The 17,234-nt window shown below is 35.2% G+C and overlaps 4 protein-coding genes across 4 annotated transcripts; 2 read left to right on the top strand and 2 right to left on the bottom strand.

Annotated features, from left to right (window-relative positions):
• Positions 1-317: 317 nt before the first annotated feature.
• Positions 318-1,869, top strand: MONOS_8870 (uncharacterized protein; the record flags this gene model as incomplete). The annotated part of the gene is made up of 2 exons (XM_067879318.1): positions 318-832; positions 915-1,869. The coding sequence occupies 2 exons, from the start codon at positions 318-320 to the stop codon at positions 1,867-1,869; spliced, it is 1,470 nt and encodes a 489-aa protein (XP_067722671.1).
• Positions 1,870-7,357: 5,488 nt separating this feature from the next.
• On the bottom strand, positions 7,358-8,434 carry MONOS_8871 (uncharacterized protein; the record flags this gene model as incomplete). Its single annotated transcript, XM_067879319.1, has 1 exon — positions 7,358-8,434. The coding sequence occupies one exon, from the start codon at positions 8,432-8,434 to the stop codon at positions 7,358-7,360; it is 1,077 nt and encodes a 358-aa protein (XP_067722670.1).
• Positions 8,435-9,266: 832 nt separating this feature from the next.
• Positions 9,267-10,781, bottom strand: MONOS_8872 (putative cathepsin B1 cysteine protease). The gene has a single exon (XM_067879320.1). The coding sequence runs from the start codon at positions 10,704-10,706 to the stop codon at positions 9,861-9,863; it is 846 nt and encodes a 281-aa protein (XP_067722669.1). The 5' UTR covers positions 10,707-10,781; the 3' UTR covers positions 9,267-9,860.
• Positions 10,782-10,838: 57 nt separating this feature from the next.
• Positions 10,839-16,172, top strand: MONOS_8873 (putative Protein phosphatase 2A regulatory B subunit; the record flags this gene model as incomplete). The annotated part of the gene is made up of 8 exons (XM_067879321.1): positions 10,839-10,877; positions 10,947-11,018; positions 11,087-11,153; positions 11,245-11,478; positions 11,914-12,171; positions 12,475-12,895; positions 13,221-13,993; positions 14,271-16,172. The coding sequence occupies 8 exons, from the start codon at positions 10,839-10,841 to the stop codon at positions 15,383-15,385; spliced, it is 2,979 nt and encodes a 992-aa protein (XP_067722668.1). The 3' UTR covers positions 15,386-16,172.
• Positions 16,173-17,234: the final 1,062 nt, after the last annotated feature.

Here is a 17,234-nt window from a genome sequence, read left to right as displayed (position 1 = left end):
AAAAGGGAGGAGCGATGTCTTTTGAGCTGAAAGGTGCAGATGGGCAGCTGAAAATGAGCAATGAGGAAATTACAAGAAGCATCTGCAGCAGTTCTGAAGGATGTGGGGGAGGAATCAATTTGACATGGACAACAGATAACTATGTTTCATATGCATTTTCAGAGATAAGTGCTTGAGGAAACAAGGCGAAACAAGGAAGAGACATGTTTATTGTGGTGAATGATCTGAGGAATGGTGTGAAATCTGAGTTGTTTGCATTTTTTCGACTTTCAAAGGAAATGGAGGGTTTTTGTATCTGAGCTTCTGCAATTCGATCTATGGGTTCTCCTTGTCTGACTTGGTGTTTGGTGATGTTTGATTGGACTGAATGGAAGAACACAACGGCTTTCTTTGGGTCAGACGAAGTGAACTTTACAGAAGGCATATCTTTGGACAAGCTGCTGTTTGAGCACACAGACACTTCTGTTGTTGTGTCGTCGAGTGGAAGAGACATTCACGTGAGCGGATCAGAAAGGGAGCCTTGTCAGTCATTTTGGGAAGGGATGAGGCATTTCAGAGAAGGAGTCCAATTCAGAGAAATCATAATCAACACAAGTGCTGCCATTTCAGACGAGTGGGACCTTTCAAACAGTTCAATAATTCCAGCTGGTTTTTCTTCTCATGATGATTCTTCTTCTTCTTCTGATGAGCCTTCCTCAGATGAATGCACAATCACTGTGGGAAAAACGATTCAATCTCTTTCTGAACCTTCTGAGGCTGTGCTCACAAACAAGCTGATGCTCACAAACAAGCTGATGCTCACATTCACCTCCATCAACTTTTGCCTGCCTTCGTCTTTCGAAATACAACAAAAGGAACCTCTTTTCACTGAGACTGGAACAGCTTCGCTTAACAAGTGCTTCTTTGCGTTGCAGACAGCAGAAAAAGGCATTGTGTTTCTGCTTTTCCATGTTTCGTCTGGGACACTCGATTGAAGAGTTTAAAATGGCCGAGCTCTCCTTTGTGACATCGGCCATCCGACTTGCTGCGCCGGCTGCACATTTTGTGGCGAGTGGGTTTTCTGTTGATGTTCTGAATTTTGCAGATGGATCGTTTATTTCTGTGGGCAATGCAGAAGAAAAGGGGGATGAGGAATCAGTCTTATCAGGGAATGGCAAAGAAGCGAGCGAAATCAGACTGGAGAATCTTCAGCGGCATCTCATCCGCAACATAAATGCGAAGGCGTCGATCATTTCTTATGAGAGCGCGCTGTCTGTGGAGCTGACGATGGACAACTCGACATTCAGCGACTGCAACAGCGAGTCTCAGCTGGGAGGGGTGTTTTGTGTGTGGATGAAGGAAAGCTCAGACTCTTTGATTTGCAGTTGGGCAAATGAAGAAAGTGTGAAGGCGAATCTGTCGTCTTTTGAAACATGTGCGTGTTCAACAAGCAAAGACAGAGGGGGCTCAATTGCATTGAGTTGCCTGGACGATCCAGACAATTCAAATGTTAATTCTTCAAATACTGTGAAAGGTCTGCCAATCAAATTTCGACTGATTCGGTTTTCTTTGAACAGAGCGAGTGTGGCGAAGGATCTTTTCATTGTCTGCCGATCGATTGCTGAGCAGATCAATGAAACGCTATTTGTAATTGATTTCGAAGAACTGTCATTCGATAAGTCCAATGCAATCTCTTGCACTGATCAACCAAACAAAGCTCCTATTGATTTGGATCCATTCATTGTGTTCTACAAATCAGAGCGGATATTTGTGTCAGGAGAGAAAGGGAAGAACGAGAAGGACTGTGGGCGAATGGAAGACCTGTGTGAGACGCTGAGCGAGGTTGTACGGCATCTGAACGACAAGCTGCACCATAGCATTCTTGTGTGAAAAAAACGACTTTTTCAGTTGATGCAGTCATGTGATTTGGCATGTTCCTGGACATCTTCAACGTTTCTTGGTGTCAACAACAATGAGCTTTTGTTATTTGTTATTTCAATTGTATTTCAGCAGAAGACAAATATCATCATCAAATTTTGGTCTTCGATTTTTTGTTAGCAGTTTCAGTATAAATCTTTGAAGCGCAACAAGCTTCAGAAACTTGATTTCTTTCATTAAATGAAACAGATACAACACTTTCATTGAAATTTATTTATAATTTTTGCAACAAATTGAATATTCAGCATATACACCAAAAATTATTCAAAATCGGAAAACTTTCATTCAAAGTCGAAAACTTTCATTCGAAGTCGAAAAAGTTTCAATCGAAATCGAAAAAATATCAATCGAAATCGAAAAACTTTCAAGCAAAGTCGAAAGTTCGAAAATTTTCAAAATTTCAAAGAGTTGACAAAATTCAATAAAAGTCAAAAAACATTTTTATTGTTGAAATATCAATGATATTTGTTGTTTTAATGATTTTTCATCCTTTTTCCGATGTTTTTCTTTGCCTTCTTTTGTCCAATCACTAAAATAAGAAATGTGAGAGAAATACTGATGTATTTTTATCTTATTTCAATTGAAAGAACAATGCTTTTCAAAAGATTTGCAAAAAAATAAATATGTGTATTTTTTCACAATAAATGAAGAATGATGCACGCAACATTGGATCTCTAATTTCGCGTTTTTCATATCAAAAAACTCTTTTTTTTATGGAAGGAAACAAATGTTTTATGTTACGTTTAGAGTTTATTTTTGAGTCTATTTTGATCAGAAATCTGCAAAATATGCAGAAAACAATAACACAAACATTGCTAATAATAATCACAAAAACAAAAGAACAAAGATCCACTTCAATTGAATTCTCTTTACAAAACGTTTATATTTTTGTCAAAATTTCGATTTCGATTGAAATTTTTTCGATTTCGATTGAAACTTTTTCGACTTCGAATGAAAGTTTTCGACTTTGAATGAAAGTTTTCCGATTTTGAATAATTTTTGGTGTATCAGTTTATAAAAGAAAAATATCATAAAATGAATACATGAACAAAATTCTGGGAAAGAAATTAAAATAATTGAATAAAAACACAAAGATTTAATTTGTTTCGAATAATGACGGTCAAAAATGATTCAGTAAATATTCATCAAAATGAATGAAGCAAATAATAATAAAATTAATCTATAAAATACCTTGAAATGAGAGGATAATGCTCCAAGCCTTCATTAATAAAATAAAATAAAAACAGGTTAGTGTGAAAATATTTGTGGGATAGATCGAATGAAAAATTGAAAGTTATTTACAGAACATTTTCGACAAATAAATCTAATTTTAAATTTATTCATATGGAATTTTTTTTCGAATAATTTCTGAAATGAATTTTTAATCGACGGTCCATATACTTGGAACTTGCCCTATCCTCCTCCAACAGTATTTGTGAGCGATAGTCCAGTGAATAACCCCTCGAAGGTACAAGCACTCTTTCCTTTGCCACTTTCCGCTTCAATGTGGCATTTCAAAACTAAAATTTTCCTGGAAAAAGTTCTTTTTGCTAACTAATTTGAATGATAATTTTTTCGCAATTCTCAGAATATACCCATCGAATAATTGGTTAAATAATTTTCATTTTTTACTATTATTATCTTTTTTTTTCGAGGAGTAAAAATTCATCCAATTTTGCATGTTAACATGCCATATTTATATTTTCAGAAATACAGTCTTTGTAATTTGTTATGAATCTGAAATTTCATACGAGTCTCAATTCTTTCGTTCAGAAAATCAGATTTTCTTAAAATTGTTCAAGACCATAACTTTTTGATAAAATAATTCAGAAAACAGCTTCCATGAATAAAAATTGTTTATTTATTTTTTGGTGTTCATATTTTTTTGCACATTCATTTTCACAAAAAAGGATAAGAAAAATTTGTTGAGGGATTAAATGGAATAAACTTGGTCTTTCTGGAATAAATTTTTTTTTATTCGAATAAACAAGCTTTAGGAGACGTGGTGACTTCTGACGTGACCTTTTCGATTTTTGACGTATGTGAAAAATTTTTTTCTTCACGTCACCTAGGGCTAGAATAAACTGGTGTTATCTGTAACAAACTTTGGTTATTCGAATTATTATTTTCTTTTCAATAAAATTTTCTTATTCCAATTCCATCTAATATTCTTTATTGTTTATTGTTTATTTCAGAATGTTTATTTATTTTATATCAAACAATAGACGTATTCAAGACTTATTTAGTCATTTCGAAAAGAAGAAATCATTCTGTATATAATTCAACTTTTCGCAAATGACTCAATCATTTTGAAAATAAGTCAATCTATTGTTTGATCCGATAAGAAAATGTTATATGCCAATTTTGATCAAAAAATTTACAAGTTTGCTCTGGCTCCAGTGAACAAATTGTATGTTTTTGTCTATTTTTAAAAATATACTGTTTATTATTTCATTTTCTATATATTCTCCGTATGTTTCTAATCTATCAATGTTAACAGGTCCAGATTCTTATGAATTTGTTTTTATGTTTTAATCGCTTTTAATAATGTCCAGCGAATATTTTGCAGTATTTTGCAACAATTAATGATTAATCAACTCATATTCCTTCATTGTTTTCATTCGCTTTCTAAAGAAATATATTCTGACAAATGATTTTTTGTTTTTGATTTGTTTTTTTTATAACAGCAGTTTTTGTTTGTTATTTCTTTTCAATAAAAACAAAATACTTAGGAAAAAGCAAATTTTTGAACGATAAAGCGCATTTATGTTTTTCAATGAATTTTTTTTTGCTTTATTATCTTGATTTTTATTTATTTTATCTGTTGTAATCATTCCACTGTGAGACTTCAATTCAATTAAGTTTATTTAAAAAAATGAGATCTTGCCAACATTTTTGTGTTTTTATTGTTTGAACAGTTATTAATGATTAGTGTTGAATTTCACGAATATTTATTTTTGTATATTTCGTCTTTTTCAGCTAAAATGAAACATCAATGATTCTTATGTTCTTGGTTTGAAAAAATTTTTGCAAAACTTAAAAAAAATTTGAAAAGAAAAAACTGTCAAAAACAATGATCGTAAACCCAGAAGAGAATCAATTCGCAATGACTCAATCTTTTTGAAAAAGATCTGCATTTATTTAAATTTTGTTTAACTTTTTGGCTTCCACTAAAGCTTATGACAAATGATCAAAACAAACGAAAATAGGTCTAATAGATGCTACGCAGATTAAGTTGTATAATTTGAATAAATGGAGGTATTTTTATTAAACTCCGATTAATTTGAATAAAGTCCACTTTATTTAAATAAAAGGCCAAAAACTAAAAATCAACAAGAGATTTTGAATTAGAAAAGATCATTTAAATTAATAATAATTGTGGGAAGGGAAAATAATACACACAAAAAACACTGATATAATTGAAGTGAAAATAAAAAAAAAAATCAAACCTTTTTTAACAGTCTAATCAACCAAACCTTGATAATTCAACGGAAGCTTGTTAACACGCTTTAATTAAATAAATGTTAAATATATAGGGAGCAAATTTTATCTTTTCCTCAATATTTAATCTCAACCTTTTTTTTTTGAAACTTATTTTTGCTTTTTTGATTTGTGAAAATGCTTAAAACAAAAACAAAATAAATTGACTTCTTGATATTTTTGCTTTTCAGAATGCTGAAGGAAAAAATTTAGAAATTTTTATATTTAAAAAATTATTTAAATTATATATAATTTGGGACACAGATCAAAGACTTGCTGGCTGTGAAGCCAATATTTCATATCGAACATTTCAAGCCACAGCATCACAATTCCACATTCCTATGTTATTATTTTTACTTGTTTTTGACTTTTTCAATGAATTTTTTTCCTTTTTTTCTCATTTCACTGTTTTTGCTTAATACACGATTTTTTATATAAACAAGTATTTGAGTCAAATTTTATTAAAATGAAAAAATGTTTAAAGTCGTATTTATCGTTTATTTGTATTAAGCATTGAAATGAAAAGGAACTTTTCAAGAATTTTTACTGAAAAGCAAGTATATATGATTTTTTTGTTATTCAAATTACCAAACAGTTACAAACAAATAATCATTTTTTACATGCAAAAATCGTTATATTTTAATAATGTTTATTTATCATTTCAATAAATTTATAAACAAATGGATGCATCTCTCTGAAATCGTGTTTTTTAAAAAAATGGATGAAATGAGAAAAAGTGTAAAAAAAACAAGTTGAGAATGTTTAAAACAAGTTTGACTTATAAAAAAGAAACGATGTGTTATGACATGATAGCTTAAAACTTCCGATCAAAAATATTCGCTGGAAAAGCAGCAAGTCAATGATCAAAACATAAAATTATTATAATCCTCGATCTATTTGAAAAAAATGAAATATTGAAAAAAAAAATACAGAATAAGGAAATTAAAACATTTCAAACATTTCTGGTTATTTTTAATTTATCACAAGCTTGTGTAAAGCTAAAAGCATGACAAAAAAGAAAAAGGTCAAGTTAAAATCATCGCCCTAATTTGTTTACAAGGTGAAATAAATATTTGATTTGAGTTTTGTGTGAAGAATGATTCGCTTCGAAGATAATTTTTATAGTTTTTGCATAAATTATAAAAAGAAAACAACAATATTCTGAAAATTCTGATAAATTATTTTGTTTTATGCGAGTGTTTTAATATGCAAAATTCATTATCACTATTAACATAGAATAGTGATGTGAAAGCTGCAGAATCGCAGGCACATTTCCTTTTCATTTTTCATTTTCCTATTTTCTTTCATATTTTCACTCATACACTCTCTTTTGTCGTTGTCTCGAAATTTTGAGTTGTTCTTTCTCTTTAATTTTCTCGTTCTTTTCGCTTTGCACATCATCTTTATTTTCATCATTCATTTCTATCTTCCTTTTCATTCTTCATCCCCACAATCTCTTATACCGACTTCTTTTCAAAGAAGAAAGTATTCTTCCTTCCACCTTTGCTTCTGTTTTTAGAAGCATCCCGCATTCTCTGTAATTCTTTCCTCCTTCATTTTCTCGATTTCCGTTTTTCCTTTCGCTCACACAGCAGCTGGAGAAGGTTGTGTCACTCACCGAAAATGTGTTGGCAGAGACGGATGAGGCGAATGAGATGCACCCGCCATTGGTGGCAGTCTGTTGGCTCAACCGTTCTGAGTTGGCGTTGGTGATGGTGCAGTTGGCGAGGGAGAGGGAGAGGGCAGGGGAGGTGGCAGAGGAGAGGACACAGCTGGTGGGGGTGGCTGTGGAGGTGATGTGGGTGATGTTGGAGGAGTTGAGGGTGAGGGGAGCGGTGAGGGAGGTGAGGTGGAAGATGCTTTGGCTGTTGAGGGCGAGACTGGTGATTGCTGTGTGGTTGAGGGCGAGGGAGCCAGCAGTGAGGAAGAAGAGGGGTGTTTTTATTGTTATGGAGGTTGTTCAGGTGATGGTGGTTGTGTTGAGTTTGAGGGAAGGGGAGTTTTCAGAGAGGTGGAAGAGGATGGGGGTGATGGTGTTTGTGGAGTTGTGGGCGATGGCGAGGGCAGAGACTGTAAGGGATCCCTGAGTTTGTTGGAAAAGGGTAGAAGCGGAAGATGGATCTGGTGAAGAAGATATTGATATTGATGAAAATGAAGATAATGATGATGTTGATTGCGATGACTGCGAATATGAGTTTGATGTTTGAGGAATGCCACTAGAGGCGATGGTGGTGGTAGTTGTGCCATTTCCAGTGATTTTAGTGTCAGCAGCGCTGAAAGTGAGTGTTTGAGTTGGAACAAATGTTGAGGAAAGGAGGGTGAGTGAGGCGTCTTGGGTATCTGTCATGCGAACAAGAGCGAATTCAATTGTTTTGCATGGACTGAGTTGTGTGATTCCGCAGAGATCGGTGTTTGTCCCATTATTTGACACGATTTTGAATGTTGTGATGAGAGGGAGCCATCTGTTGAACTCAACATCATCAGCTGTTCCTGCGTTCCACACTCTTTGTGTTGGGGTTGTTGAGCCGCATTGCTGGAATGGAGATTGAGTGATGCTGCTTCCGCTGAAAAACACATCGTTTCCTCTGCCATTTGTTGCTGTGTTGCCATCGAAGAAACAGAAAGTGATGAATTTTATACTATTCATCCAGGAATAAGTCGAATGAAAATAAATGGCAGCGCCTCCAAAAGATGCGGAAGCAGTCAGTTTATTATTTATAAATTGGCAATCATTAACCAAAAAATGATTTGGTTTATTATTCGGAGGATTTTGAAATGTGAGAGAGCCAGTTGAATCACCACCAGAATTTGAGATGCACTTGCATTTGGAAAACAAGAATTGAAAATTTAACTGATTATAATTAAGAGCAAAATACCAGCCAGTTCCACACCAACCTGATATTGAACAATTTTCCACTCTATTTTCCGAGAATGTCCAAACAGAATTTGTTTGTGGATTCCTTGTGTGAACTGCTTCTCCATGTAAAGCAGAACAACTCGTGAAATTTGATTTTGTGATGTTTAACTTTTGTAACATTTCACAATTTTACACTCCGATATGATCATTTATTGAACAATTGTAGAATTAACAAGAAGTGATTGCGAGATTTGCATTTGGACAAGAAACATAAAGTGCACCTCCATCACTTGATCCACTGCTTGAATTTTCCCATATGCACCATTCGAAGCGATGGTTATTCACATCAAACGAATCCAATCTTCCAGGTCTCACTCTTTGAGATTCATTTCCGGTGTGTTAAACAGGAGGATTTGGTGTAGAGCTTGTTTGGTGCAGGAAAGAGGAGTCAAAGGCAGAGAAAAAAGTGTCGGAACTGTTGACAGAAGAGATGATAGATCCGTTGATAGAGTTTTGAGTGTGCTGGAAGAGAAAGTCGTTGATGGGGAAGCGAGAGAATAAATAGATGTGATCATAGAAATAAAAAATCTGTTTGCGAGTAATCCTGGGGATGAAGAGAGTTAAAAAAATGGAGCATTAATAGACAAAAGGTTTATAGAATTTGGAACATGTGAGAAAATCATATACTCGGTTTAATAAGAAGATAAATATCGAAAAAGAAAATTTTCTGTAAAAATATAAAATGTTCTTTAATAAAACAGAAATCGAGAAAAATAACCACACATTCATTTCTACATTCATTGTTTTATATAACTCTTGCTTGTGTTTCACAATATTGTTTATCAACAAGGCGAAAAATGTAAAACAATATTGTTTGTAAATTGCTGTTGCTAAAAACGAAAAAAGCAGAAATTACCTAATGAGCGCTGAATAAAATGGTACAGAAGTTGTTGTTGGTGCTACAGTATTAAAGAAACAGTTCGCAATCGCGAAGAAATAAACCAAAAGTTTTCTGAAGCTTTCATGATTTGTATATTGGGAAAAATGAATTTTTAATTGCAATAATCATTCACACTCGTGTTTTAAAACTTATACATTCAATTTCATAGAAAGAACAGCATTCAAAACGTATGATAAAAAACTACATTTTATCGAAGCCAATTTCTTAAAGATCAAATTTTTATCATAAACCATATTCAAAATGAAAAACACTTTCTAATTGGGACAGAATTCTTTCATTTATGAAAATTTCAATGATTTGTTCCAAACTTTTTCTGTAATCGAATGATTGAAATTCTAACACTATCGTGCAATATTAAATATAGTAATTTAAAAATTGTAAAAAATCTTTGAAAGAACGGCATGGAACAAAATTCATAAAACAAAAATTTCGACCCAATTATTTATCAACAAGAATTATCATCACTTTCATTAATCATTTTTATTTTAATTATCTTTTAAGATATTCATATATTAGAAATAGAAAAATACGTTTTTTCACACTCTTTCGTTGTCTATTATTTCACAAACAGAACAACAAAAGAAAATAAAATGATAAAAAAAATTCAATTCTCCCATCTGTCACATGACAGTGGTGTATGAGTGCTTAGCACTGAACCTCTGGAGCATAGGATTGATTCTCAATTCCGCAGTGGTTTGATCCACGGAGAATCTTGAAGTGTCCTTTCTCTCCCCATGCTGGTCCCCATGAGTTCTGGCACAACCAGTATGGTGTGTTGTCCTCAACACCCCATCCAACGCACAAGACAGCGTGTCCACCAGCGATTCCACCGGTCTTGTGAACATAGACACCGCTCTTGTAGTTCATGAAGTCATAGTAGACTGTGAATGCAACTGAAATTGGACCATTTTCATAAAGCTCTTCCATCATTTGTTGAGCATTCAATTTCTTGTATGAAACAGACTTGTTTCTAACGATGGCTGATCCATTGACGCATTTTGCTGGGCAAGCTGGAACACGTCCGCTTCCTGATTGATATGGCATGCATTTCTCGGTTGTTACACCATGGCTCTTGGTCCATGCCCATGCATGATCCATATATCCTCCATTGCATCCCATGTCGGTTGTGTCGCATGAAACGAGATCTTGTGGTGCCATATCACCATAGTCGCATCCTTTGATTGAGAGACGATCACCCATTGTCTCAGCAACTGAGAAAGCCCAGCATGATCCGCATGATGCTTGGTCACGGACTGGGAGGATCTTTCCTGGCCATTGTTCGCGGGAATCGAAGTTTTCTGGGAGAGCGTTGTCAAGGTCAAATGATGTTTCCTCATATTTGGTAACATATGTTCCCAAGCGAGCGAGGAATTTTGCGCGGGTGATCACTGATGCTGGGTATTCAACAGCAACCCATGTTGATGATGGATCGTTGTTAACTGTTTCGACAATTGATTCAGCAAGAACTGATGCAAACAATAAGAAGAACATTTATTAGTTTTTTTCTTCGTTAATTGTGATTGTCGAATTGGGGAATATTTGTATTGATCCTTTTTTTGCTATTGTGGTTATTCACACCCACAATGCGTGCTGGATAAAAAACTATTTGTCTTTTAATTTTGCATGATAAAACCAAGGGGAGTGTCAAAACAAGTTTCAAAGGTTTATTGGAGTTTATAATGCATTTCTATAAGTATATATTGAAATATAATTCGTTGTATATTTTGTAAGACACCATCTTCTTCTTCTCAGTCTGTTTCAAGTTCTGGTTCTTTAGGACAATCGCGAATGATGCAACAAGCTGTTTGAATTATTAGATATTTTCATGTCTTTTTAGAAGTTTGGAATAAATTTTATTTATTCGAAAATAGCCAAAAAGCGCATCCTCAAAAAGAACTTCTGATAATTCGCGTTCAGGAACCCTTCAATCATCAAAATGTTTGATAAAATCATTACAATAATAAAATATCTTTTTATATTTTATATTAATTTTATTGATTATGTTGTTTTCATTTTTTTAAATAAACAGCATCTCAAAATCAAGAACAGTCGATGTCTGTTCCTTCAATTTTTCATGGAACGTCAATTATGCCAAAGCCTTTGTCCCACAACCCATCTCACAAATCTTCGCAGCAGGTTGAAAAGCAACCAATTTCTGATATACTTGTTCGGAATCCTTCAAGAATGAGAATGCCTACACTTCACTCAATGAGATCTTTGAATGATTCCAAACCGCAAATAAAACTTATACCAGCATTTAGCGGTTTGAAATTCTTCTGATTTTTTGTTGACAAATTTTAAAATTGTTTCATTTTTATTTTCATGTTAATTTTTTGATATTTTTTTATTGATCCAAAATTGTTTTTTTTTTTTTTCTAAAATTTAATTCGTAAAAATTTAATTAATTGCTCTTTTCTTTATGAAAAACTTCTCGAATTTATTTTATTTTTAATTTTTTATATTCATTTTAAACACATTATATATTTTCTTTCTCTTTCTCTCTTTTCTTTCTTCAAACCTTCATTCACCTTACCAATTCCACCACCACCTCCTCCTCCTCTTTCTCTTTCTCTTTTTTCTTTCTCCTTCGTCTTCTCCCTTTCTTCGTTATCTTCTTCTTCTTCTTCTTCTTTCTCCCTCTCTTCTTCTTCTCCTCATCCTCCTCCTTCTCCTTCTCCTCCTCCTTCTTCTCCCTCAGAACTCCCCATATCCGAGCACCACGCGAACTTCCTCGCCAAACTTGAGCAGTGCAGCATCGTGTGTGACTGGTCTGCTGATCCTACGCCCTCTCAGTTGTTAGACAGAGACACAAAAACAAGATATCTGAAGGACATCGTCGCGTATATCACAACTGGGAAAAACGTGTTTCCCGAGCAAAGTTGGAGCGCGATACTGAAAATGGTGGCGGCGAATATATTTCGGCCGTTGCTCACGATTGAGAAGCCGCCGGCGCTGGGTATGAAGAGGAGGAAGGAGGAAGGAGAGAGAGAGAGAGAGAGAAAGAAATAGAAAGAAATAAAGAATATTAAAAGATAATTATGATTTATTGAATGTATTTATTTATTTATTTTATTTTGTTCAAAAATCCATAACATATCAATAACCCATATTTTTCTTTTATTATTCTATTGCCCTTTTTTTCATCGTTATCATCATCAACATCCTTCTTCTTCACCTTCACCTTCACCTTCTCCCTCTTCCTCTTCCTCTTCCTCTTCCTCTTCTTCTCCATCCCCCTCCTCTTCCTCTTCCTCATCAGCCTCCGAGATGGATGAAGAAGAGCCCCAGCAAGACCCCGCCTGGCAGCATCTGCAGTTCGTCTACGAAATCCTCTTCCGCTTCGTCCTCTCCAACGAAGTCGACCCCAAAATCGCCATAAAATACTTTTCCACTGACTTCATTTCCTCCATCATCGATCTGTTTGATTCTGACGACCCCAGGGAACGAGACGGCCTGAAATCAACGCTGCACCGTATTTATTCCCGTTTCTGGCCTCGTCGCCCGTTTATTCGCACTGCTATTTCATACAAGTTCCATCGGTTGATTCACGAGCAGATCCCGTTCAATGGGATAGCTGAGCTATTGGAGATTCTGGGGTCGATTATTCACGGCTTTGGGGTGCCTGTGAAGCAGGAGCATAGGTTGTTTCTGCAGCATACGCTGCTGCCGCTGCATAAAGTGTATGAGAGAAAAAGAGAAAGAAGAGAAAGAAGAGAAAGAAGAGAGAGAGAGAGAAAGAAAGAAAGAAAGAAAATATTTTTGCTTTGAAAGAAGAAGAAGATTATGCGAATGTAAAGTGTTTTTATTCTATTTGTTTATTTCTTAATCTTCCTTCTTTCTTCCCCTCTTCCCCTTCCTTCCCCGTTTTATTTCTTATTTATTTCTGTTATTTATTCTCCTCCTTCCTTCCCCTCTTCCTCTTCTTCTTCCTCTTCCTCTTCCTCTTCCTCTTCCTCTTCATCATCCTCTTCCTCTTCCTCTTCCTCTTCCTCTTCTTTCCCCCAGCACCCGCATCTCCCCCTTCCATGTCCAGCTCTCCAACTGCATGATTCTCTTCATCGAGAAAGAGCCCCAGCTCGCCCAGCTCATCGTCACCTCCTTGATTCGCTACTGGCCAAAAACGAACTCCCAAAAGCAGATTCTGTTCCTGGCTGAATTGGAAGACATTTTTGACTCGCTTTCACTGGAGGACCTTCACCCTTTAACTCCCATCCTGTTTAAAAAGATAAGCGAATGCATCCAATCACCGCATTTCCAGGTGGCAGAGCGCTCTTTGTCCCTTTTATCGAACGAATACATCCTCCAATTGATATCTCAGACGAGACAAACAACTTTTCCTGTGCTTTTCATGGCTTTATATACGAACACGAAGCAGCACTGGAATAACGCCGTGATTTCTTTGACCTTTTCAGCGCTGAAGCTGTTGATGGAGATGGATTCGAAGCTGTTTTCACAATGTGCTGTGGCGTTTAAGAAGAAGAATGAAGGCGAACACGCAATGCGGGTGGCGAGGGATGCGAAGTGGGAGGTTGTGGGGAGGTTGTGTGAGGAGAAGGAGAAGGAGAAGAGGAAGGAAGGAGGAAGAGAAGGAGAGAAAGGAAGAGGAAAAGGAAGAGGAGAAGGAAGAGAAGGAGAAGAAAATGTGAATAATGTGTCTTCTTCTTCGCCATCACCATCACCATCATCATCATCATCATCATCATCATCGAATGGTGTGAATGCGAAAGAAGGAAGAGCGAAGAAAGAAGAAGGAAGCAGAAATGAAGGTGGATTGGCAAGTATGTGGTTGATTATGGGAGGGAGGGAGAGAAAGAGAAAGAGAAAGAAGAAGAGAAACAAAAAAGAAAAGAAAGAAAGAAAGAAATTAAGACTTTTTGAAAGAGTCCATTTTTGAGACTGTTTAATCTCTTTTTTGTGTGTTTTTTTTGAAATTATGAATCTTTTCTTGTAATTCTTTGTTTTCCCATTCATTTCTTTTTCTTTTTCTTTTTTCTTTTTTCTTTTCTTTTTCTTTCTTTCTCTTTCTCTTTCCATTCCATTTCCATTTCCATTCAGGACCCACCTCCAAAAGAAGAGAAGGACTTTCTCCAACATCTTCTCCTTCTCTCTCTGCCTCTCCTTCTCCTTCTCCTTCTTCCTCTTCTATTTCTCCGAACCTTTCTATTTCTCCGAATTCTTCTTCTTCTTCTCTTAAATCAAACACACAGACAGTTAGATCTTCTTATCAATCTCAACAAATGCAAAATCAAGGGCAATTAATTAGATATCCATCTTCTTCTTCTTCCTCCTCCTCTTCTTCTTCTTCTTCCATTTCTTCTTCTTCTTCTTCTTCCATTTCTTCCTCTTCTTCTTCTCCTCCTCCTCCTCCTGATAATCAATTGTTACGCCCTCATTCATCTCGTTCAATATCATCATCTTCTTCTCCTTCTTCCTCTCCTTCTTCCTCTCCTTCTTCCTCTCCTTCTTCCTCTTCCTCTTCCTCTTCCTCTCCTTCTCCTTCTCCTTCTTCTACACCTTCTTCTTCTTCCTCCTCCTCCTCTTCTCAACATCTTCATTCACATTCATTACATCCTTCTTCCTCTTCTTCTTCTTCTTCTCAATCAAACGATATGGTTAGATCTTATCATTCCACTTCAATTTCTTCTCCTTCCTCTTCTCCTTCCTCTTCTCCTTCCTCTTCTCCCTCTCAACATCGCCATGTTAGTTCTTCTTCTTCTTCTTCTTCCTCCTCCTCCTCCTCTTCTTCTTCTTCTTCTTCTTCTTCTATATCTCCTTCACCTTCTCCTTCTTTTGCTTCTCATCATTCTTCACCTTATCTTTCTTCTTCTTCTTCTTCTCCATTAACAACAACAACAACTTCTTCTTCTTCTATTTCTCCGAACTCTTCTATTTCTCCGATGGCTTCTCAGCCAATCAGACTGGGCAGTGGAGGGGCTTCTTCTTCTTCTTCTTCTGTTTACTCTGCTCCTCCAATTCGTCGTGTTGCTTCTGATAGAAACGCTATTTCTTCTTCCTCTTCCTCCTCCTCCTCTTCTTCTTCTTCTTCTTCTTCTTCTTCTCGTCCTCTTTCTGGCCCCTCTCGCCGATCCAATTCGCCTTCTTCTTCTATCGCTGCTGGTTATGCTTCGTCTGGTTATGTGCGGCCTTCCCGTTCTGCCTCGAAGAAATGAAGAAGTGCAAGTTAAAAGGGGGAATAGCAACAAATAAATAAAAATAAAATAAAATAAATAAAAACTGAATAAAAACTGAATAAAAACTAAATAAATGTTATTTTTAATAAATAAATTTAGAAAATGTTGTTTTTGATTTTTTATTTATTAATTTATTTTTTTTTTTCCATAAAGGAAAATAAAGTGAAGTTTATTTATTTATTTATTTATTTATTTATTTTGAGTTGATTAATAATGCAAAGAAAAGCAAAGAATATCTTCAAAATTAATGATTGAACAATTGTCGGACTTTTATTCATTTGGATTAAAGTATTTTTCCCTTGAAGAATATTTTTTATTCATTCAAGATGATAATACACTTTGCTTCAAAAGGTAATTTGGCAGAATGAAACTCTTTGGGGAATCCCAACAGAATGTTTCATTGAGGATAACTCGCAAATACCAAAGCAAAAAGGATATTGTTTATTATTTCTTTAAAAAATGTTTAACACTGACAAGCGTCAACTTTTTCATTCTATTTTGTTCTAACTTCACATCATCTCATTTTTATTGAAAATAAATTGTTCTCATCCGTCCTCTTCATTTTCATCATCGTCCTGTGTCTGATGCGAATAGATAGGATTTCAACGATTAGATAGACTTCTCATTCAGATGGTAGTGATTCATTTTTCTGTGGCCGATGTTTTTCATCCTATCCTTCTATTTCTTTTTATCATTTGAGAAGATATCAAGAGGTTCAAAGAAAATATAGCCAAACAACAAACAAAGAATTTTTAGAACTCCCAATGGATAAAGAAGCAGATAATTACCCATCTTATTTCACCAGCTATTTCATTTCAATTTGCATTTCTGTTAATGAAAATGCTATGATTACCTTCTGAATGAGCACCACATTTGCATTTATTGTTGTTGTTTTCATATCTTCATCACTCTTTTGTTCAGTGAACTCTTGAATTCCTTTTGTTGCAAAAAGCCGCAAAAAAAGACAGAATAGAATAATATCTGACAAAACTTTCATTTGATATTTTTTTTGAATGAAAGTTGAATAAATAATGATTTTTCAAACTGATTGCTCTTTCACGATGTTGTTCGAAGAAAAGACACATGTGGACTGAAGCAAAGAAAGTGCACGTCAGAAATCGCTATTTCTTTCACTCTTCCGTTTCTTTTTCTTCCTCATCAGAAACCTCTCCAGAATATTTGTTTTGTCTGTCGAATCCAATCAAATAGAAAGTGTGATCTTCTCCCTTCTCTTCTGCACCATCTTCACTTTCATCTCTTTCTCAAACAATGAATTTCAATTCATTGTGTGCAACAACCAGAATTCCCCTGCTCCACCAACATGGACTTCATCCAAAGTGAATGCAATTCGTCTTCCTCATCATAGTCGAAAACTTTGTCATGAACAGCTTCTTCATCTTCCCCATCTTTTTCTCCCTATAATTATCTCAACCATCTTCTTCAGTCTTCCGCTGAATGAAAAATACAACACAGTTCAATCATTCCATTCAGCTTCCTTTGAGAAGGTCTTTTTCAATATTGTTCTTCCCCTCAACGTCTCCCTTTCGCAAAAATCATGAAAAAGATTGAGAGCTCGTTAACTTTCTCGATAACATGACTGAAACTGTTGTGGATGAAAATCATCTGGAAAGAATCTTCCTCTTCATTTTCTTCTCTCTGTTTCACTATCATCTTTTCTTCATCCTTTTCATCAAATATCTTCATCAGGGTAACTTCCTCTTTTGATTATTGCTCTGTTCTTTTCAAATGTCTCTCTATGTTGAATTCATGTGCTCACTTGAGATGAAAGAACAAAAAGAAATCGAGCTTGCATTCTTCTCAGACACAT

The sequence above is a fragment of the Monocercomonoides exilis genome, assembly GCF_001643675.1.
Source record: "Monocercomonoides exilis strain PA203 chromosome Unknown scaffold40-978991, whole genome shotgun sequence".
NCBI classification, from domain to species: domain Eukaryota; phylum Preaxostyla; order Oxymonadida; family Polymastigidae; genus Monocercomonoides; species Monocercomonoides exilis.
This window is presented reverse-complemented; position numbering and strand designations above follow the sequence as displayed.